Source organism: Sapajus apella, unplaced genomic scaffold (assembly GCF_009761245.1).
Source record: "Sapajus apella isolate SASKATOON/1434 unplaced genomic scaffold, GSC_monkey_1.0 scaffold86, whole genome shotgun sequence".
In the NCBI taxonomy this organism is placed as follows: Eukaryota; Metazoa; Chordata; class Mammalia; order Primates; family Cebidae; genus Sapajus; species Sapajus apella.
This window is the reverse complement of record NW_022437026.1, coordinates 344,873-369,376: the sequence shown is the minus strand read 5'-3', so window position 1 is coordinate 369,376 and position 24,504 is coordinate 344,873. Positions and strand designations below refer to the sequence as shown.

The 24,504-nt window shown below is 37.2% G+C and overlaps 3 protein-coding genes across 3 annotated transcripts; all 3 read right to left on the bottom strand.

The window, feature by feature from the left end:
- Positions 1-12,105: 12,105 nt before the first annotated feature.
- On the bottom strand, positions 12,106-13,257 carry TAS2R7 (taste 2 receptor member 7). The gene has a single exon (XM_032254303.1). The coding sequence runs from the start codon at positions 13,182-13,184 to the stop codon at positions 12,246-12,248; it is 939 nt and encodes a 312-aa protein (XP_032110194.1). The 5' UTR covers positions 13,185-13,257; the 3' UTR covers positions 12,106-12,245.
- Positions 13,258-16,954: 3,697 nt separating this feature from the next.
- Positions 16,955-18,262, bottom strand: TAS2R8 (taste 2 receptor member 8). The gene has a single exon (XM_032254317.1). The coding sequence runs from the start codon at positions 17,934-17,936 to the stop codon at positions 17,007-17,009; it is 930 nt and encodes a 309-aa protein (XP_032110208.1). The 5' UTR covers positions 17,937-18,262; the 3' UTR covers positions 16,955-17,006.
- Positions 18,263-19,963: 1,701 nt separating this feature from the next.
- Positions 19,964-20,965, bottom strand: TAS2R9 (taste 2 receptor member 9). Its single transcript, XM_032254302.1, has one exon. The coding sequence runs from the start codon at positions 20,879-20,881 to the stop codon at positions 19,964-19,966; it is 918 nt and encodes a 305-aa protein (XP_032110193.1). The 5' UTR covers positions 20,882-20,965.
- Between the last annotated feature and the right edge of the window lie 3,539 nt (positions 20,966-24,504).

Below are 24,504 nucleotides of genomic sequence, written 5' to 3'. Positions count from 1 at the left end.
GTCATCTAAATTGAATGGAAATTCTATAACTTGCATTTCCATAATCTATAATAGAATTCTATAATTCATCTAGATATCTAATTTCCTTGACATCAAACTTTTAAACATTTAAAAAATTGATAATTTTGATTAAATTTGTACTTAATCAAAATTTGAATACAAAGCAGGCCCTATCTAATTCTTTCCATTCCATCATTTACTCCTTTAAAACACAGGTCACCCTTCATTCGGAATCAATGATTGGGACTAGGGTTCTACTTTGGGAGGTTTTGATTCATTGTATCCAGATCTTTATAATCTTGTTTCCTAAAGCTCACTTAGGCATTTTTAAACCTCTTGTGTCTAAACCTAAATGTCTTTCTACAAATGCACAGCTGGGATTTTTTTTTTAATCAAATCATGTTTTAAATTTGTCTTTTTAAATCTTTTTTTTTTCTTTTAAAATCCTGAGTACTATTGCTGAAGAGTTCTTTCAAGAGTGAGGTAAATCTTTATTCATGAATGTGCTCTTTTCTTTTTTCTTCAGAACCTACCATACTTTTCTTTTTTGTTTAATGAACATTCTAAAAATTCTTGAACATTCTCAAATTTGAGTTTAGGCAGTCCTTTTTTTTTTTTTCTTTTGAGACGGAGTTTCGCTCTTGTTACCCAGGCTGGAGTAATTGCAGTGGCGCGATCTCGGCTCACCGCAACCTCCACCTCCTGGGTTCAGGCAATTCTCCTGCCTCAGCCTCCTTAGTAGCTGGGATTACAGGCACGCGCCACCATGCCCAGCTAATTTTTTGTAGTTTTAGTAGAGACGGGGTTTCACCATGTTGACCAGGATGGTCTCGATCTCTTGACCTCGTGATCCACCCGCCTCGGCCTCCCAAAGTGCTGGGATTACAGGCGTGAGCCACCGCGCCCGGCTGAGTTTAGGCAGTCCTAAAGGGCAAAAGAGAATTACAAAACCTGCAAGTTTTAGTGGTTCTCAATAGTAATATCGACTGATTGGTTCAGACAAGCCTCCCCTGTCATCCAGGTAGGAGTGCAGTGGTGTGAACACAGCTCACTGCACCCTCCACCTCCTGGGCTCAAGCAATCCTCCTCCCTCACCCTCCTAAGTAGCTGGAATTATAGGCATACACCACCACATCCAGCTAATTTTAAATGTTGCCCAAGCTGGTCTTGAACTCCTGGGCTGAAGAGATCCTCCTGCCTCGGCCTCCCAAGTACTGGGACTACAAGCATGGGCCACCATGCTTGGCCTGATAATGTTAAATATAAACCATCTCCTTCATTTTGGCATTAGAATCTCTGGGTCAGAATTGTAAATAGCTTCTGAACATCAGCAGAACATAGACACAGTACTTATTGGTAAATGCTTTTCTCTAAATCTTTCTACAATCAATAGCTAATGACTGAATAACACAAATCTCTTATATTTGCAAGGGCAATATCTCCCTTTATGTATAACATAAAGATACTGTAAAATTTATCTACATTATTATAGTCAGTCAATCAGTCTGAATTTATCATTGCACTTTATTTCTCTTGCCACTCTGAATTAAAACACAAATGCTTCATTCTTTAGTTTTTAAGTCCTGATATCTGCTTAAATACGAATTTGTCTCAGAGTAAATGAACTTTAAAGCCATTGATAGTCACACACACTTCAGATGAAAAATTCGAAGTCCATTTTAATGACCTGGATGAGAGACTGTGTGTAGAAGGAAGGATATAATATATACCCAGAGTACACAAGAGAGCTAATGAATTATGCTACCAAAGAAGTGGCAGAATTGAGTGAGTCAACCAACAATTTTAATGTTTAAAGAAAACTTTTATGCTTAATGACTTTTTTCCTTGTCTCTGACGTGTCAATGACCCCTCTATTGAGTTTATGATGTCATTTCAATCTTCATTTTTTTCCTCTTCTTTCTTTGAAGGAGCCTCTCAAGAGGAAGATGAAAAGACCCAACTACCATGTGAGGTATTTTGAGTTCAGTTAAGTTATTAAGAACTGTCCTAAATGAATTCAAGGAACTTCTGGGTTACTGTTCTAATAAAAAATTTCTACAAGTTTTTACTGCAATAAAAAAATCATGTTTAACCATTAACACTTCTTTTTTCCTCAACCATTTTTCTAATAGATTTTAGTTCCACAATGTAGAAGAACAAAAGACCAAAAAAAGGCCGTGCATACAATCCCACCACTCTGGGAGGCCGAGGAGGCTGAATCACTTGAGTTCAGGAGTTCGAGATCAGCCTGGCCAACATGATAAAAAACCTGTCTTTACTAAAAACACAAATAATTAGCCGGGCGTGGTGTTACATGCCTGTATTCCCAGCTACTTGGGAGGCTGAGGGAGGAGAAACACTTGAACCTGCTAGGCGGAGGTTGCAGTGAGTTGAGATTGCACCATTGCACTCCAGCCTGTGCAACAGAGCACGACTCCATCACACACACACACACACACACACACACACGCACACACGATTTGCTTTAGATGAAAGGGCTCTCTGAGGTCCAGTGTGGGATCCCTGCCTTCTTTCTTGTTTTCTTTCTTGCCTAAGGTACCTGGCCTTGGCTGGTATTGTGTGGCCATGCCTGATTGATAATTCCTGAAAGAAATGTTTTGAATATCTACACTTCCTTCCCACAACACTAATTCAATAAAATTCAGTGCTTCCCAATCACTCTGGCAGGGCCCTATTCTCTGCACTGGGGATTCAAAAGTAAATTAAACACTGTCACTGTCCTTAAGGAATCTAGCGGAAGATGTAGCATAACACCTAATAATAATCACCGTCAGAAGAGTGACAAAAAAAGGGGGGGAGTTATGAAAGCTCAGAGCAGGGGGTGAAAGGGAAAGTCTCACATGGGAGGTGATATGTGATCTGTGCCTGGGAGAGTGGCAGGAAAGGAACAGAAGGAAATTCACAGCTAAGTCTACACATAGCTCATGGCATTTTCAGTGGCTTAGGAAACAGAATAATCCTGTAAGGCTGAAATGAAAATAAAAGATAATAAAGTTGGAAATGTGGGTGAGTTCCAGATGGTGAAGGTTGTTACAAATGGCAACATGAACTTGTTTAATTTTGTGGCAAAGAGATTTTTGAACAGCGGAGTGGCACAATCATTTCTTTGTTCATCTGACAACAGTGAAGAGGAAGCAACTTGAGGACACAGGCTACCTTTGGTTCTTTGAATCTTAGTGTCTGACATGTCTAGGACATGCAATTCAAAGTATGTTAATCTGCAAGAGAATGATCATAAGAGTCGTGGGCATGAGATCACAAAGTTGTAACTGCAAGTCGATGCAAAAGACAGTGAGGGCCCACAGTTTTTGGAGGAGTTTCTGTTTCTGTGACCAGCATGTAAAACTTGGGAAACTTCACATAAATATATTTCTGGGTTCTCTGAAAAAAAAGAACAGGATACACTGGACTCTGTTTTCACACTTGACTGAAGCTACCTGGCAATGGGTAATGGTCTTTACCTTTACATGGCAGTGGTGGTACTCTTGTTCGCTACCTGGTCCACTCATGATTCTCCTGGCTCTTCTATGTTTGAGTTTGAGGCTCCTAATGTAGGGTATTATCACACCCTGACAGTGATGGGAATCATCTAGATAGAACAGGGGGAAGATCTGAATTAGGTGTGGGTTGCTGGTGCTTCACATATGAAAAGAATTTGAGGATGTCATTTACTGAGGTAGAAGAGCCAGGATTAAGTAAGAAATATGGAAGAAGGCGAGTGTATTCTGGGCTGAATTGTGTTCTCCCCAAACTAGTACAACCACTGTGGAAAACAGCATGGGGATTCTTTAAAGAACTAAAAGTAGATCTACTGTTTGATCCAGCAATCCCACTATTGGGTATCTACCCAGAAGAAAATAAGTCATTACATGAAAAAGATACATGCACACGCATGTTTATAACAGCACAATTTGCAACTGCAAAAATATGGAAGCAGCCCAAATGCCCATCAATCAACGAGTGGATAAAGAAAATGTAATATATGTATATATCTGCTGTTAATCTGATAAGGTTTCCTTTGTAGATTACCTGCTACTTTTGCCTTGGCTATTAAAATTCTTTCCCTTTGTCTTGAATTTGGATAACCTGATGACTATGTGCCTAGGTGAGGATTTGTATGAGATGAATTTTCCAGGTGCTCTTTGAACTTCTTGTACCTGGATATCTAGATCTCTAGCAAGGCTGGGTTAGTTTTTCTCGATTATTCCTTCGAATATATTTTCTAAACTTTTAGATTTCTTTTCTTCCTCTAGAACAGCAATTACTCTTAGGTTTGGATGTGTAACATAGTTGCAAACTTCTTGGAGACTTAAAAAAATTTTTTTTTCTTGAAGAGCATTGTCTTCAAGCTCTGAAGTTCTCTTTTCTGCTTATTTGATTCTATTGCTGAGACTTTCCAGAGCATTTTGCATTTCTCTAAGTGTGTCTTTGATTTCTGGAAGCGGTGATTGTTTATTCGTGTTATCTGTTTCACTGAAGAACTTTCCTTTCATATTTTGTATCATGTTTTTGATTTCCTTAAGTTGAACTTCACCTTTCTCTGGTGCCTTCTCGATTGTCTTAATAATCAACCTTCTGCATTCTCTTTTTGGCAATTCAGAGATTTTGTCTTGGTTTGGATCCATTGCTGGTGAGCTGGTACGATCTTTTGGAGATGTTAAAAAAACCTTGTTTTGTGATATTGCCAGAATTGTTTTTCTGGTTCCTTCTCATTTGGGTAGACAATGTCAGAGGGAAGATCTGGGATTCAAGGACTGCTGATTAGATTCTTTTGTCCCACAGGTGCTCCTTTGATGTGATGCTCCCCAGTCCCCTAGGAATGGGGCTTCCTGAGAGACAAAACAGAGTGATTGTTTTTGCTCTTCTGGGTCTAGCCACCCAGCGGAGCTACCAGGCTCCAGGCTAGTACTGGGGAGTGTCTGCAAAGAGTCCTATGATATAATCTGTCTTCAGGTCTTGCAACCTAGGATAACAGCACAGTTTTTCAGTATCTCAGGGAGCCTGCAGTGGTGATCCCATTCTTTCAAATGGCCTGTGGATTCTCTTGGCTTTCCTAGTGTGTTCCTGCAGTAGTTCTTGGAGCTAAAGTTCACAATGTGAATCACCACACACTGCTCATCTGAGTGGGAGCTGCTAGCTAGTTCTGCCTCCTGTCTGCCATCTTCTAAAGTAAATTTCTTGATAAAGAGATACACATTTTCCAGCAAAAATTTATCATTATATTTATTTGTTTATTTATTTTGAGGCAGAGTCTCACTCTGTCACCCAGGCTAGAGTGCAGTGGTGCAATCTCGGCTCCCTGCAACCTCTGCCTCCAGGTTCTTGCAATTCTCCTGCCTCAGTCTCCCAGACAGCTGGGACTACAGGCGTACATTACCACGCCCAGCTAATCTTTTTCTTGTATTTTAGTAGAGACAGGGTTTCACTGTGTTGCCCAGGCTGGGTTCAAAATCCTGAGCTTAGGCAATCTGCCGGCCTCAGCCACCCAAAGTGGTGGGATTATAGGCATGCGCCACTGTGCCCAGCACAAAACCTTATAATTCTAAATAATTTATAACCCAGTCTGAAGTATTTGTAAAGGAATGATCATCTTACTCCCTCTCAAAAGTCTCTTTGTTGTTTGCAGAAAAAATAATAAATTCAGTTTACTATTTATATCGATGTCTTTCAACAGTCTCAAACTAACCCACATTTTCAACTTTACCTTCCTTTATTTTCACTTCAGTCTTGCTGCAGTATTCAGTGCTTCTAAATCACTGAAAATGCATGAGCTATGCATAGACTTAGTCATGCATTTCATTCCACTTTCCCCAGCCCTCCACTCTCCCTGGTGCAGCTCACATGTCACCTCCTGCATGAGACTTTTCCTTTCATCTGTTGCTTTGAACTTCACTAAAACCTTCTTTTGTCACTTCTCTGACAGTGATCATCATTAGGTGTTAGGTGCAGGCTAAATCTTCCATTGGATTATGAATTGCTTAAAAATACTACGAAATAATTACCTTTGTATCCCCAGTACAGAGAATAGGACTCTTCCAGAATGACTGTTTGAAGACAATGAACAGAACAATGAAGAAATTGTTGATTTGTGTATTTTTGGCCATATTAGCTTATTATATGATTCTAACTGGGACAGAGAGTCGTTCCCCAATATAAATCTCTTTTGCCATACTTAAGGTCCCTAGCAGAAATTTTCTAACAGTTTTAGAACAGCATTTTTATTCTGGCTACACTTAAATTCCAGTGACAGAGAGCATTCTACTACCTGACTGAGATATTGTAAGGATAACTGTTGGCATTTGTATATAAATTTTAATTAAACAATTTATATTTCAGCATATAGAAGCTAAATACCAGATTATGTGGTTCTTTATTAGACACATAGATGTCCTGATCAGGTTTGAGTAAGACTTGTCTCTCCACACCGTTATGATGCGCCTGGACTGAGAATCACAGTAGTTTATCTGTATATATATATTTTGTCTTTTGAAATGCAACCATATGATTGGTTACAAACCAGTCATGGCCAATATCTGCCCAGAGATTCTAGAATTACACTAGAAACCCAACCATCCACCTTTTTTTTTTTATGTGAGAACTGCTTTCTAAATAAGTCAAATCTGCACACATTTTACCTTTTTGGCACCCAATTACTGCCTGTCTTTCAACATCTACTCAAAATTTGAATAGGTGAAGACAGAATAGTTTACATGCTCCAGATGAGTCATTCTGTCCACCTAAAATTTGAGAGCATTGATATTGTGTCTGATAGCTGCTAAGTATATCTATCCCGATTGTATTTTTTTTTTTTTTTTTTTTGAGACGGAGTTTTGCTCTTGTTACCCAGACTGGAGTGCAATGGCGCGATCTCGGCTCACCGTAACCTCCGTCTCCTGGGTTCAGGCAATTCTCCTGCCTCAGCCTCCTGAGCAGCTGGGATTACAGGCACGTGCCACCATGCCCAGCTAATTTTTTGTATTTTTAGTAGAGACAGGGTTTCACCATGTTGACCAGGATGGTCTCGATCTCTTGACCTCATGATCCACTCGCCTTGGCCTCCCAAAGTGCTGGGATTACAGGCGTGAGCCACCGCGCCCGACCCCCAATTGTATTCTTGATAACTAGGGAAATAACCATGAGATAGGAATGTGGATTCACTGGAGCCACCAAGGATTTTGTCACCTAAGCCTCCACTCTTGCTGGAAGATCACAATGGCATTTTGATTGCTCTGATAATAGTGTCAGGGCAAACCCTTTATTTAAATTTCTTAAAATATATAATTACTCCCCTTTCTCAGTTCTGTCAAATGAGTGCAGTTCCCTTGGAGAGGACTGAGAATTGGAAAATTGTTTACCATGAAAACTTGCAGTCACTTGGCAGAGTCTTTGCTCAACAGGACACAGCCTCCTCCTCAATCAAAGGACTTTTATTGAAGTGACTTTGTACTTGAAGCTTGAAGAGGAACAGCAGTTTTTCATTGCAATAGCTTCTTGGTATTTCATTTTTTTCTTATGTAATTCAAGAAACAATTTATTTCACTTTCTGTCTGAATCCTAAGAACACCATTTCTGTTAGTTATCACTGCAGATTCCTGTACATCATGGTATTCTGATTAGCTCTGGTTGGCCTTGTTGTCAAATGTAGTAACTGCACGTAGCAATTTCAACAAACTAATTGACACTGGGAGTCCAGTTTCCTGACAGACTCTCCCACTAGGCAACTCTGGCTTGCAGAGAACAGCCCATCACAGAGTTCCCATTGCCGTCAGCGCTCCTCTCACCAGGACATTAGTTATGTCTCAGCGAAGGGACATCCTTTGGACTCTCTCAGGGCGCCTAGTCAGGTAATAGTTTCTCAGATCTTACGTAGTTTGTCTTTTGTGTCACTACCATCTCCCTGAGTTTCTCTGATCTCTTCTTAATATCATATCAAGGAAGTTGCAGCAACTTCAACTTATATACCAAGTCATCAATGTGCCCAAGTTCCGTGGAGCCATCCAAATAAAATATGAGGTCTGGATTTATGTGCCTATGCCAGCATATTGAGTCCTAAGTCATTACTGAAAGCCTCTCATTCAATAAATTTTCCATATGTTAGGTTGATGCAAAAGTAATTGCCGTTTTTGCCAATTATTAATAATGGCAAAGCCACAATTTGTTTTGCACCAACTGAATACAAGCAGTCTAACTAAAGAGGACCCCTTGGTCCACCACCCTCAAGACCCATTTCTAACACGTTCCCTTATTCCCTCTGAGATATTAGCAGTATAAGATAGTGTTACCTTACAGCTATTTTCTTTTGGAAGAGAAACTGTGCTTAACTGATTGGGCTGTACTGAAATCTTGATCTGAAATATTGAGGACTGCTAGGGCAGATCTTGCCAAGAACAAACATTAACTTGCCTAAGGTTGAGTTAGTTGAACAATACCCAGGAATAGGGTGCTGTTCTTCTCTTGTGACGGGGAGGAATCTGCTTCTGGTGGCCCTGAAGTTTCAGGGAATCTGGGAGTTAAACATTTTCAGCCTCATTCACCTAAATATCCTTATCTCTGGTCTGAGGGTTTACATTTTGGGGTCAGGACCGTGATTGTAACGTAACTGCTGCAGGAATTACTAACCGTCTCCCATATTATTAATATTGTCCTCCCTATTAAATCATTTCAATTTGCATGATAAAACCAATGAAAACACTAAAGTTTTGCCTCGCTTCTACACTCCATTCTCTATTCTCTTCAGCAACAAAGTTACTAAAAATATCATGTGTTTACCATGTCTCTGTGTTCTCATTTCATTCTCTCGCTAATCTTCCCCACTGAACCTAGCCTCTGCCTCTACACTCCATTACCTTTGCCCTTGTTAGGGTCACCAATTCTATCTATGTTGCTAAATCCAGTGGCTACTTTGTCAATTTAGTTCTTCTCAGAAGCATTTGGAAGGCTGATATCTCCCTCCTTGTAGTATAGTGATACGTGCTACATTTCTTTATTACATCTCCATTCCACCACACTCTCCTTACTTTTTTCTTACCTTCCTAACAGAAGATAACAAATGAGATTCTTCTCATTTTCCTTTGCTGTTTTATTTTCCTCAGCCTTACCTCTACAGATTCAAACATCTCAGGTCTCAGATATGGTGTCACTTCCTCATCATTGACCTCTCTCTTTTTTTTTTTTTTTAAATGAAATCCCACTTATAGGGTGACGACTTTGAAATTTATATCTGATATTCTATCCTTAGTTACAGATTCATATATTCAAATATCTATCTGAGTTCTTCACCTTGTTATTTCATAGATGTGCCAAGCATAACATGCAAAAAGTGCAATTTGTATTTCTGGTAATTACTCTCTCAATTCTAGGTAGCCATGTACTCCCAGTTGTTGAAGTAAAAGTTTTTTGAATCCTCTTGCCCTCAATCCCTGCCTTCATCTAATCATTTAGCAAGATCCATCAGGTCTACCTATGTAATATATAGAATTGATTCATTAAGAAAATCCCCTAACTCCATTGCCACCATCAGATCTGAATCACCATGATATCTCACATGGACTACTTACCGTAATAACTTACCAGCTGGTCTTCCAAATTGTACTCCCTTCACCAAAATATACAGTATTCTTCCTATAACCAAAGTGAACTTAAATCTATGTTTAAGTCAAATTACGTTGCATATGACTTTAAATTCTTCAATGTCTTTCCATTGCACTTAAATCCAAATTCCCTCTCCCGACCTACAAGGCCGTTCATAATCTTGATCACGGTCTCCTGCCATTCACTCCTCGCTCACCACGCTTTAGTCATTCAGATCTTTATCACACTTTCTCAAACATTTGCTCCTTAAGGTCTTCCCACTGTTCTGCCATCTTTTTGAGATGTTATTTCTCCAGGCTGTTTTATGGCCAGATTATATTTGTCATTCAAGTCTCAGCTAAGAGTTCATTTTCTCAGGTTGATCTATCCTGACTATGCTATATACAGATATCCTTCACCTTCAGTTGTTCTCAATTGCGTTAATAATGACTCATAACTGTTTCTTTGTTTATTTGATCATTGTTTGTCTTCTATAAAGTTTTCTGTGATTGTACATTCCATAAGAGCATAGATTTTGTCAAATTTTTCATCTGTATTTCCTGCATCCGGGATAGAGCCTAACAGTCAGACATTCAAGTGCTAATGGATATCTTTTTATTAAGCAAAGAATAAAAACAGAAAAAGGAGTCTGTCTGTGTTTTCTGTAACCCCTTCACTATACTCACTTAGAGAAGGCCTGAAAACTCTATCCTAAATAGTGTGAGTGAAAGAAACAGTGCAAATATTTATTTCAACCCCGAGTTATCATCTTGCATAATTTCTCAGAATGAATATAATCCTAGAAGAAAAATCTACCTACTTTGGTTATATTACCTTCATCCTAGGTAGGCCAGTAAAGGGAATTACATACAGTAAGAGGGGGTAGGCCAGTAAAGAGAATTACGTACAGTAAGAGGTTACTAACACTGCTACTGTTTCTACTTCAATATCCTCTGCCTGGTTTGCTGACCACAGAGAAATAGAATTTTGAGGTGCTATGTTTGCAATGTAAGTGGCAATTAGATTTCCGGGGTCCACAATATAGAAGCATCAAATGTGGAGTTTCCAAGATTCCAATCAGTCTTTAAGTTTCTTTTGTTTCCATGCCTAATAAATAACACGAACCGGACCTTGGCTCATTTAGGGTATGGAGAAAGGTATTCTTTGAGACAACATTAAGAAAAGTAAGTTTTAGCCTATGCATCTAATTTTCATTTGTTTCTTTAAATTACAAGGCACCCAAAACATCTTTGTAAATTTAGCAATTAAATCCATGTGTATCTTTCGCACTGTCAGAGTCAGAGAAGAAAATTAACATATAAAACTAGTGTAAAACTAATTTTGGTTTTTGCCAAATTTATTGATGAGAACATTTACTATCTCTTTATTTATAAATACTTTCTTTTTTGTACACAAAGTTCATGGCTACTCCAGGCTGGTTAGCACAGTGCTGATCACCACAAAATATCTTTGCCAAAACACAAATGATGTGCTTTTGATGGTATGTCCCAAATATATTTTCCTTTTGCGCCCTGATATATGGTATTGTCTGAAGAATATTCAATATATACGTGAACAGAGAATGTGTTCTCTCTTTCTTTTATGGAGTCTTTCATAAATATCAGATCAGGTTAGTTGATAATGTATTCTATATTCTTACAGATATTCTGTTCTACAAATTACTGAAATAGAATCATTGAACCCTTAAACAAAGATGTCTTATATACAGTCCAAACAATATTTCCCTGGGGTATGGAGATATTCTACAATGAGGCAATATATCCTTCAAGAGTTTTGACATTTTAGCATACCCATATATAAGCTTTTGATTGAAGGTCTTATCACAGCATCTTGACAATCATTGCCTGGTATAGTCCATGGACACACATCTTTTGTGGAGAAATTTTCTTTGATAAATAATTAATAGTTCAATTTAGTCTTCTTATTTTATAGCCATTTTCTACATAAATTTTCCCTCTTTTACTTATAGATTGGCCTTCATTCATTGATTGCTGTTCTCAAATAATCTTTGAACTCACTGTGACAATATATTTAGCCATACTATATACCTTAACTGTGATTATAATAAGATTATTCATAGAATTCCACAGCATTTATTAAGAGCTGTCACTTTATGGAGTCTTTGCCAAAGGTAGAACTTAGTTGGATGATCTGAGAAGAACAATCTAACTAGGACCATGAGAATGAACCAGCTGCTTTTCATAAGGATGCAAATAACAGCAAGATGCTATTACGGTTGTTTTGAATTAGTCACACATCTTTGCATCTGGAAGTAGGATTTAGGATTATGAAAATGCCCTCTACTCTCAGTAGTTGATAGTAGGATATTAATTTCTGTTTGTTCCGAAATACATTAAAAAACAACAACAACAACACACCAACTCTAAAGAAAGGAAGAGTGAGAGAAGGGAGAAACAGGGAGACACAGGCAAAGTCAGAGACGGAGACAGAGATAGAGAGATCCAGCCAGCTGTACACGAGATTCACTAAATTACACTTACAGATATACTAAATAAGTTATAGGAGTGATTAATCACATAAAACATGAATGCAAGGACTGAAGTTACCTTAGAAACATCTTATTTTTGTTTGTCCTAGAAAAACATAGTTTCTCTTCAGATCTGTTTATGTTGTTAGAATTGTCTTACTTTTAGAATATACATTACCTTCCAAAGCACCCTTAGGGATGCATGTCTTAGTTTATTGTTCCCCAGTATTAGGATAAATGAGTGGCTTGAAGGGTAGGTTAGAGCTATAGACTCACCAAAAATCACAGCTAATTCCGACTCTGACATAAAGTAGCTGGAGGTGGCGATGAGAAAGCACAAACAGTAGACAATAAAGAGGAGAAGGAAGGAAATGACAGCTTTCAGGGCTCGCACATGGGCTTCTGTGCTGGGGTCTCTGCACCCTGTGGCACTGAGCCGCATTCGCCTTATATGTCTATGCAGGGAGAGAATCAAGAGGAAAAAGGACATCAGGGACACAGAGAAGGGGAGCAGCGTTACCAGATTGAGAAATAACTTGGTAGAAGCATGTTGATCCTTATTTACTCTGCAACTCCAAGTTAAGTTTGTTTTCCTTTTTGCCTTCACACAACGCCTAAAATCAGCATTCAAATTCTCAGTGGCTGGAAGGCTAATAAACACAGAGAGAACCAAGCACCCCAGTAGAATCCAGAAAATCACCCTGTCAATTCTCCACTTCATCCAGAGGAAAACTGGGTGAAAGAAATTAGCTATCTTGAAGAAATAGTAAATGCTGAGGCAGGTCGCAAACCAGATATTTAAATGGTTAGTTAGTGTCCAGAAGAAGTCAATGATTCTCATTTGTTTACCGGTGGCATAGACATCTGGATACAGCACCAATGTAGAACAATCTAACAGTATTATGCACAAGAGACAAATTCTGGATATGGCCAGACTTGTGAAGATTAAATCAATGGAGGCAATCTTCCTCTTCTTTACCCAGTCCATGCAGTTTACCAATCCAATGAATGTATTCCCTAAGATCCCAACTGAAAACTCTCCAACTGCTAAGATCAGTAAGGCAGTCTGCACTTTATCTGTCATGTTTAAATAGAGAAATAGGCAATTCGTTTCTAGTTGACCTGATGGAGCTTGACATCTACACCTGCTTCTTAGATTTTGATGTAACTGTCTTTATCTCTTCGTTGTGGTCTGTCTTGTGATGGAGACTGGAATGATAAATGAAGACTGGAGCTATCTTCATTAAATCCTAATTAGTCTTGACAAACAATGTGGTTGGCGATACTTGGCCTGGCCACTGTATGCCCATTTACCTACTCAGCAGGTTGTATTTTTCCACATATGGTTAACTTAGGCTGAGCTACTGTTTACTAAGATGCAAATTGGGCCAGTTCCCTTTCATAGTCCTGCATGGTCTTTCTGAGGCTAAAGCGTATGCATTCTGAATTCATTAATTTGTGATGTATACTAGTAACCTCAATAGAGTTGCTAGATTTAGCAACTAAAAATTCAGGGCACCCAGTTAAACTTGAATTACAGGTAAACAAATGAATAATTTTTTAGTGTATGTGCCAAATTACATAAGATCAGTGCTTTCAGGAAGTATTGAAGTTCAAATTTGGTTGAGTGTTCCATCTTTTGTCTGGCAAACCTAAACATCAAGAATTTGGTAGCAAGTATGAAGTTGGCAAAAATTGAAATTCCTGGAAGAATATTTATTTTGTTATATGTTACTATTGATAATTAATAAAGAATCCAAAATTTGGCTTGATAGTGAGAGTTATATATTTTCAGGAAATTAAAAAAGTTAACACTAAATGTAGATTATTTGGTTCCAAAGAAACTTCAGCTTATTATTTTGGCTGTGCAATGAACAATTATATGGCATAGTGTCTCTTAATGTAACACATTGTCTTATTGACAAAGTGACATTTAATGGTTACTTAGTGATGTTATATAATAAGGTAGAGGTCCTATAATAAAAAAAGACAATTGATTATCTTTAAATTTTTCATTTTCACTTAAAATGTTCTCAAGGAAACTTTGGGATATATTAGATACATCCGTAACTTTGTTTGTGATGATAATATCATGAGTGTTTGAGCATGTTCAGTCTCTCCAAATTGTATATATTAAATATATGAAGTTATTTTTATACCAATTATACTTTCATAAGGATTTAAAAAAATTGTAAAAATGTTCTCAAGGGTAGTTGTATGCATGAGAGAGAAGATAGTAAAATTCTATATTTCATTCTCTCCACTCTCCTATTTACAAATTGCATGAGTATCAAGATCTTTAACCCTTCTAGCAGGATACTGAAGATTTAACTTTCCACTTCTCTACAGATGAATTCTTAGTTTGAAATAGCTTCTCTAGTTACTGAGAAGCACTTTACTATGTGGTGTTTCCAGAAGAGTTCTCGGGTACTGACACCTTCCTGGGAATGTGTGTCTCCTCTTATCCTTCCTTAAAGGGCAAACCTTCTTTCTGGAGATGTAGCCTTAATTTTTGGACGAATGGCATGATTAAGTGGCTATGTTTGCAGGAAACTGGCACATCACCTACGATAGGACAACATTGGAAACGATAACCGACCTAGACTCATCATTTTTACCCCACAGTGTATCCTGGTAAATGAAGTGCTCACAGGAGCTCTGATGACATCTTTGCACAAATAATTTGTAGACCTATTTTTGTTTGGTTTTGAAAATAAATGTAGATTTTATGCATACCAGTGTTGTATAGCATGAAGTTATGTGAATATATAGTTAAGAAAAAAAGTTCTGGGCCGGGCGCGGTGGCTCACGCCTGTAATCCCAGCACTTTGGGAGGCCGAGGCGGGTGGATCACGAGGTCAAGAGATCGAGACCATCCTGGTCAACATGGTGAAACCCTGTCTCTACTAAAAATACAAAAAATCAGCTGGGCATGGTGGTGCGTGCCTGTAATCCCAGCGACTCAGGAGGCTGAGGCAGGAGAATTGCCTGAACCCAGGAGGCGGAGGTTACGGTGAGCCGAGATCGCGCCATTGCACTCCAGCCTGGGTAACAAGAGCGAAGAAACTCCGTCTCAAAAAAAAAAAAAAAAAAAAAAAAGAAAAGAAAAAAAGTTCTACAGGAGAGTGTTTTGTCAAAAGTCTACTACTTCGAACTCTAGTCACTGCGGTCACTGAAGATGCTTGAAACGTTGGAGATGCAGGAAACAAAATATGGAAGAAAAATCTTAAGACTAATAGGATAAAACCTTCCCAAAAAAGTACTAATTCAATAAAATATTTATTTCATCTAAACATTTAGAAAAATATAAAGTTCATCCTAGTGTAAAATCTACAGGTTTTTTTTTTAGAATATATTAATATATTTCATCCAAAGAACATGAATTCTTCCGTCTTGTACAACAAAGAGTAACATAAACAGCTAGCATATTAGAAATATAGTTCATAAAGTTTACATACTTAGAGTTATAAGTATTATTACTTTACAAAGTGAATTTTACATAATAGGACAAATGATAATTTTCAGGTAATTAGGATTTTAGTTATAATACAAGGAAATTAGTAGATTGAAATACATCAGAATTAAATATAGAAAATAATGGGAGTAAAAGCAAAGACGTGCAGCCATATTAGAACATACACAACATGAGACACCACAGAGCACATGTTTCAATATTATAGCGAGACTCGATTTCATCTTCACAGCAAAATTAAACATTTTTGGTGACACACTTTCCTTCTTTTTGAATAAAAGATTACTCTGTATTTTTTGCAAACATTCATTGCTTCTTCCACTGACAGTGTGTGCTTCTTAAATGGTATATGCTAATGTCTTCCCAATTTATTTCTTTTGTTAAGTCCTGAGTGAAAAGCTTTGCAGGCTCTGGTTAGAGAAAAGAATCTGAGTGAGCAGTATAACTGATATGTGTTATCTCCATTATTTTATCCAGATGGTCAAGAGGGCTTAGGAGCACCCCATAAGTGAGTGGAACTTGAATGGGTTCAATTCCCACCCAGGTGTGGCATGAAAAGCAAGTTGTTTGAGAGGAAATTTAATTTCAAGGGAAATAATTAGAAAGCATCAGAATAAGTTCAACCAGGAAATATTACCTAGGAGACCATGGATCAGGAAAACCAAAGACAGACCAGGGAAGATCTGAGCTCCTAGTCAATAATCCAAATGGGAGGGACTCAACAGAGCCACGAAAGGAGCACAATTAAGGACCAGCAATAAAAATGTATGACAGAGGCTGGGCGAGGTGGCTCGTGCCTGTAATCCCAGCACTTTGGGAGACCGAGGCGGGAGGATCACGAGGTCAGGAGTTCGAGATCAGCCTGACCAACATGGTGAAACCCTGTCTCTACCAAAAATACAAAAATTAGCTGGGCATGATGGCACGCACCTGTCCTCCCAGCTACTCAGGAGGCTGAGGCAGGAGAATCTCTTGAACCGGGGAGGCAGAGGTTGCAGTGAGCCGAGACCGCACCACTGCACTCCAGCCTAGGAAACAGAGTGAGACTTCGTCTCAAAAAAAAAAAAAAAAAAAAGGTATGACAAAGGAAAATGAGAAAACAGGAAAACAGTGTAGCTCAGGTTCACTTTACCATGAGCCAAAGTAAAATCTGAAAAGACTTTAGGTAATATATGCCTAACATTTGCATTGAGGAGACAAGAAGAGAAGCATGAGCTCTGAAATTCTTCAAGGAAAGGGGGTGTGAAGATGAGCATTTCTGGGTTGCAAAGAGACATAACAGATTAGTTTGCCACTAAGCCCTAATAACACCTAAAAAGGTATGCATCAAAAATAAATGAGATAATGGGAAAAATGAGAATGGACTTTTAAGAAAATTATATTTTTATTAGAGAAGAAGATTTGATTTTAAATTCCATTTATAAAACTAAGATTTCATATATTGCAGGCAATTTTTCTACAAGTTAACATTCTGACAGATGCCTGTCTCAGTTTCTTATTGAAAATAATTAAAATAAGTGAGTGACTCAAGGGATAGAGAATTGCTACGATCTCTCCACACACCATAGCTAATTTATATTTTGTAATAAGATAGCTAAAGGTCACCAAAAGAGAAATAACATAGTACAGGAAAAAAAAGAAGATAAATGAAGTCATAGTTTTAATGGCTCTCACATGAGCCTCTGTGCTAGGGTCTCTACAGCTGGTAGCATGGAGTTTTATTTGCTTGGTATGTCTCCATAAAGATCTTACTAAAAGGATAAAAGATATCAGTGACACAATAAATGGGACAATTGCAAACAGGTTAAAGAGAGTCAAGGGTTTGAAGGACAGCGTTTTACTCACATGGAACATTTCAGTGATGTTTCTTTTATGTTTTCCAGTTGCATGAAACTTATAATCACAACTCAGCACGATTAGTACTATAAGACTGACCAACAAGGAAATGGCAAAGCATCCCAGCAGGATCCAGCGAACCACCATGTCAATTTTCCGCTTCAGCCAGAGAAAAAGTGGGTGAGAGAAATTAGCTATCTTGAGACAGTAAAAGACATTGAGGCAGGTGGTAAACCACATATTTAAGTAGTTGGCAAATGTCCAGAAGGTACAAATGACTATCTGTAGCTTCCTCTTTGTGTAAACATCTGGGAAAACTACTATTACAATGCCATTTAGAACCATGACACTGATCAAACAAATTCTGGAGATAACTAAATTGGTGAGGATGCAGTCAATTGTGGAGATCTTTTTCTTCTTAATCCAATCAATCCAGTTGACTAGTCCAATGTATCCATTCCCCAATATTCCTATTATGAATTCTCCAGTTATTAGGATTATAAAGATGCTATCTGCAGCACTGAACATGTTTGTAGAGATAACAGTCTGATCTCAAATATCACTGTAGATGAGCTAATTTACAAATGACCTATTGACGCATGATTAGTAAATTCTTTGAATGATGCAATAAGGTTTTCATCTGCTATTATTTTGACGTTGATGTCATTCTAGAAGTGTTCAGCTCTCCTCTGAAATAGTATTGTCTCTATGCTCCCGAAGACGAAACCAACTAATTGCTCCAAATGAACAGCTTGACTAGTTATTTATAGCCTGGAAAAGCTATAATTATTACCTTTTAGTGAATGAAATCTGAGACGTTTGGCTGAAATTTCTCTCATGCAAAACCAAAGAGATTTTATATCACAAATTTGCAACAGGCTTCTTGCTGCAGCTCTATATTTGGACCCATCAAATTGAGTTTTGAATAAGGAGTCACCAAAAAAAGAGATAAATGTTTAACAAAAATCCAGTTGTGTAAGTAAAACTTCACTTTCATCACATAACTTATAAATGACCCACAAATCAGGTCTCCCAGATGGAAAAAAAATTTCACTTTGGAAATAATTAGTACAATTAGAGTGTAGACAGTTAACATTTAATCAGAGGATAATAATTCTTGTCTTTATTTAAATGGCTAATTAGGGAAGGATATGATACAAATCTAATTATAAATGACATTTTTTTTTAAGGCAGGAACATGGCAATATTTACTAAGCATTTGCTTTTTTGTTCAATTGTTTCTTAGAAGTGAAATATGCCAGATAAAGATTTGTTGTCTTTATTTTTTTAATGTGAGAAATACCCTTGAAGACAATCCACTTCCTGAAAATTTCTCTTGTATAATAAGCATTTTAATCTAAAATTAAAAAAATTTAAACTTTACGTTATTCTAGTTCCAATCAAGTCCTTTTATAAGATTAGTGATCTTACAGTGCATGTTATTGTATTATTTCTAGATAGGGCAAACATGTAAAAAAAATTTTTTAGCCTACCAGTATTTTCAAGGAATAGGACTAATTCTAGTATTAAATTAGATTTATTTGTTTTGGGGTGAGGGAGAGTACAACTTAGCCCAAAATACATTTGAATGTAGGTAATACAAATCACAGTCCACTAGGGATCTTCTTGTATTTAAATAGTTCTACAATGTGTATAACACATGCAGATTTTTCCTATTTCTTACATGTGTGTAATGTGTAAGGAAAGCATAAACTTAATAACTTAAAGCAACCTAGTTACCTATAAAATGTTACTGGAAACAAAATAGAAAAGAAAATGATGCAGGGGGAAAAACAGGTCATGTCAGAGATTTCTGAGTTAGAAGGCTATAGAACATTCCAAAGAATCTTTAGGAAGTGACTTCTAAAATTGCCATCTCCAGCTAGTGTACTTATGAGCAAACTGACTACTGGGACCCTCCACCTTCTTTCTCAAGGTGGTTCTGCTATACATAACCACCTGTGCATCCTCTCCTGGTCAAACCTTCATTCTTGAGATTATACTCCTTTCCACACATCGTATGTCATCCTAGGCAGAATCTCATTAACGACTGTTTTTCTCCCCTCTTGATCAAGACAAATCCTTCCAGAAATGGAGGGGATAGGGCAGTGATGATAAAGACTGTCCTTCATTTCAAAGCAGAGAGTTGTTTTGCGTGACTGATTTTATAGAAAGGATTGATGAGTTCTAAAATATTTTCTCCAAACCTGTTTGCCTGAAATTCTTCTCCTCATTGAGTTCAAGACCTTTTTCAGTATTTGTCAGAATAGAAGTAGAACCTCTTTGTATTTAGCCAATGAAATGAAACGATGAAATGTTAACATGGAATTTAAATTCCTGTTTTCTACAATGACAAAGAATATGTGGTGCAATAACATTAGATTACCAATTAAACAAGACAAAAATGTGAAGGAACACACAACAAATCTTTGGAACTATGATAGATATTAATGACTTCCAATAGCATATAAGAGAAAATGAATGCAAACAGAAGAAGGGAGAATGCCTTTTGTTGATTTCTTTCTCCTCTTTAGGGGTCTCTATGGAGCAAAAGGCTATCTTCTTCTAAAGAAACCCTTCACAAATCTTAACATCTTCAGAAAAGCTTCCCTCAACTTGCTGTTTCCCATGATTAGGATTAATGAATGGCTTGCTGGAAAAATGACAGCTACTATGCCACCAATCATCAACACTAATTTTCCCTGAGGAATCAGAGCGCTAGAGGTCATAACAAGAAAGACTGAATAGTACACAATGAGGAGGAGCAGAAAGATGATCACTGCCTTCATGGCCTTCATGTGGGCCTCTGTGCTGGGGTCTCTGAACCCTGTAGCATGCAGTTGAATCTGCTTAGTGTGTCTAACTAGGGAGAAAAGTAACATGAAAAATGAGATCAGGCAAATAGTAAAGGGAACCATCGCGCCCAGGTTCAGCGTTATCAGTTTGAAAGCATTTGGAATTTTACTCTCTTTGAATTCCTGAGTAATGTTTTCTTCATGACTGGCCTTGAAAAACTGATACCATATATTCACTGAAATGCTCACAATTAAGGAGATAAGAAAGGACCCGAGAAGAATCCCAAGGATGACCTTGTTGATCTTTAGCTTCAGCCAGAAGAAAAATGGGTGGGATATATTGACTATCTTGAGTAAGTAGAAGATACTGAGGCAAGAAGTAAACCAGAGACTTGAATTATTTGCAAGTGTCCAGACAACATCCACAGTGATTAGTAGCGTGCTATTTTCGTATGCATCTTGAGAGAGCAGTATAAAGAAGCCATCTAAAGATATTACACACAGCAAACAGATTCTGGAGACGGCCAAGCTGATCAGGATGATGTCAATCAAGGAAATATCTCTTCTCTTGAGCCAGTCAATGCAGTTAACTAGTACAATGAATCCATTTCCCAAAATCCCTACGGTCAATTCACCAGCAATTAAAATGATATATATTGCCTCTATTGTACTTGGCATGGCAGCAGAGACTTCTGATTTTGCGTATCACTGATGATGAACTGACTTTCAGCTGACCAGGGAAGAATAATATATTTGTCTGCTACTTAGGCCGTGGTATAATTGTCTTTATCTCTCCTTTTTGTCAGCTGTGATGTAGATCAGGAAGATAGTCGGTCCTGCGCTGGGCTAGAACTGCCTAAACACTTCAACGACTGGGGCCAGTAATTTCCTTTTGCACAGTAATGACTGAAAGGCTCTAGGATGCAAATTGGAATGGATCTGATTTCTTAAATTTGCACATTTTTTCTCACTTTAAGCTCTGTATATTTTGGATTTATCAATACGATCTATAGACTAGGAACTTCAAGAAGGAATCAATTGCTTGGAAAAAGTGGCCAGAATTTAATTTGCTGGAGGACTATCCATCCTGGTTAATATATTGATATTAACTATCAATAATAGTAATAGCTATTTCTATTACAGATTCTGCTTTTAATGTGTTAGCTTGTGTAGCCAGTTTAGTGGCTTCGTCGACTAAAGCTTTAAACAAATTGTCATTAACATTAAATGAGGCTTAAATGCTGTAACTGGTGGAATGTAGAGGAAAGAATCTAAAAGTGTAGGAAGATAGGAGTGTTAAGTTGAATTTATCATATGGGGACTTTACCTTCTCCCCATTATATGACTTAGAAGGGCCAAAGGGACACTGCATTGAGAAATACATTATTGAGGTAATTGCCAGTATCCTCAAAAAGCTCTGCAGCGTTGGTCTTCTCAACAGAAGGTACAATGAGGGTGCTAAACATGAAATTGTAATGTTGTCAGTAAACGGGACACAGAAAATTCTGGTTTAGATGTTAGGATTTCTTGGAGTGCTCTTGCTTTGTGCCTGAATGTAGCTTGCACGCGTAGAAAAAATAGTCAAAATACTAGTCACTTACCTTTAAAGAGAATGGAAACAGATCAGCCTGAACAGTAGGGAGGACAAGGAAAGAACAAGAAAGTGATATGTTTGAAACTGAAAAGCCTGATAGATATACAAGATTCTTCAATCTGAACTGAATCATAAGAATACATGCTCTAAATTTTCTTAGCTCTATTGTTTGGCAGCAAGTGTATTGCAAAGATTAGTATACATTGGAAACACACAGTTTGCTTTATTGGGACATATTGAAACATGTCATTGGACATAATGGAACATATTTGAAATAATAGAAACAGGCACACAGCAATACAGTTTCCAGAAATTTTATTTTAAAATGATATTAAATTTTAAAGCAATATTAAATATTGTTTATCAAATAAACTAACACAATAATACAAAATATTTAATTAGATAATTTCTCATATGTTTAGGGTTTTAGACAAAATAAAGATATAAAAATTAATCTTGCAGATTTTTATGAGAAAGTAAATGGGTATTGTTATTCTATTAAGTGAAATTTGGGGTTTCTTTCATGCTTATCTGTGAATTTTGTTTCTGAGGAAATATCAGATGATACAGCTCAAAAGTACACACTGTGCTCGTCATGACCAAAGCCATAAAAGAGGTAATATGCTGAGAAGGACTTCACTAGAGTAAAGAAATTGATTTGCATCCAAACCGACAGACGGGGTTGCACCATGTTTACATCTCAGGGTATGCAATATCTCATTATTTTAATTAAACTGTTTGAATGATAAGACTTTGAGGAGGGGAATTAAGTAGGTTCAAAGTTTGGAAGTAGAACTACTCTCGGATCAATTTTTAATGTCCAGAAAAGATGAAGATGAAAATATAGCATGTAGGTGGGTGATTAATAATTGACATTTCAAAATTTCTTGGTAAACCCAGATAAAGAATCCAACCTTGCCTTCTGAATCATGGTCTTTCCCCTATATCCCTTCTTTTCTTTAGCTGTGTGGAATACTGATCAGTTTAGGGAAGTTATTATGTTTATATATTCAAATGTAAATGAAAATATGCCATAGTATATGACCGGAGTTACCTAAGGGCCTATACTTGCTAAAATATCACCCTCTTCCATCTTTCCTTGCTATAAATAAAACTCAAATATCTCAATTTATTTGGCAGCATTGAATATGTTTGTGTGTGTGTGTGTGTGTGTGTGTCTGTGTGTGTGGGTGTTATTTGCCATTTGGATTTTATTTTAGCATTGAGAAGTTAAAGAGGGATCCTAGCTGACCGAGTTTAACGTCTTTCCATCGCAGAAACACTTTAATCTAGAATGTCAGTTTATTGATTATTTCTGTCTCTAGTAGAAAACAGATGAAATACTGGGAAACTTATGACATCATTTCCTGCATGTCTTTCTATGAGAAGTGAGCAAACAAAAATCTACTTAGGCAGATTTTTTTTTAAAGTTCATTTTCTTTTCTTTGTTGAAATATTGTTTACCATTCTTTAGAGCCTTATATCTTTTACAGGCATTTGTCCTTGAATTATGCCACTGATAATTACTGATTAAGGGAAATAACTATACTCTTCACATTCATAAGAACAGAATGCTGCTATACTGTCCTATCTTCTGTCCTATTTTGAATAGCTGCTGACTTCATCTACCACCCCACTCTAAACTCTTCAATATATCCATTGGGATTCCTAGTAAACCATTAGCGGAAACCTAATATTCTCATTCATTCCTCTAACAATTCACTTTATCTTCTTCATTTGAACTTGAGGTTCTTAAACTTTTTTGTGCAATGGACTACTTTGGCAGTCTGGTGCATACTATAATTTCAAAATAATGTTTTTAAGTGCACAAAATAAACATATTTGGAATTTATAAGGAATCCAGGTAGATTTCACATATATATATCTATATATATATATATAGATATAGATAGAGAGATGCTTTTTCCTACAGTATGAAATATATTTTTAATATAATTTAGGAATTTTTGTGCTTTTAAATTGACATAACAAAAATATCTGACAGAAAGAGCAGTGATGAAAGTAAATGATAATAGGAGGTACCTGTAACAACAATGATTTTTGACTTCCTGAAGTGAAAAAGTTACAGGTACTGCTGGTATGTTATGTGCTTGTTACTTACATTCAAGACAGAAGAAATACAAGATTTAAGTTAAGAATTAATAAAAATAAGTATATAATTTGGTGCCCCTTCCAGTTCATTCATCCCTCATTGCCCATGGGTTCATTTAAATACTCTACCGCTAAATCCTGTGGCAGCTCTTTTCTCTCTCACACTCTGATAGAAGTGGGTCTAAAGCTGCGATGGGTGTTTTTCTTTCTGATTTTGTAACTTTCAGATTATTCTCCTTTTAAATATATATATGTTGCTTAGGCTGTTCTTGAACTCTTGGTCTCAAGCAATCCTTCTGCCTTGGTCTTCCAAAGAGTTGAGATTACAAGTGGGAGCCACAGCGCCTGGCCAGATAATTCTCCCTCTAATTCCTCACAAGATATAAAGTAGTTCATTATCTCCTGTCATTACTTTATACAAAACATGACTCCTTGTCACAATTATGAGCAAGTCTTCCTTCTTTGATTTTTGCTTTTTACGTGAAATTAAGTAGTTGAATATATTCAATTTCACCACCATTTCTTTTGCTAAATTTCCCCCAACTATCTTTTTGTTGGATGAAATTATCTTCTGTTTTTAAAAAAATTCACTCAG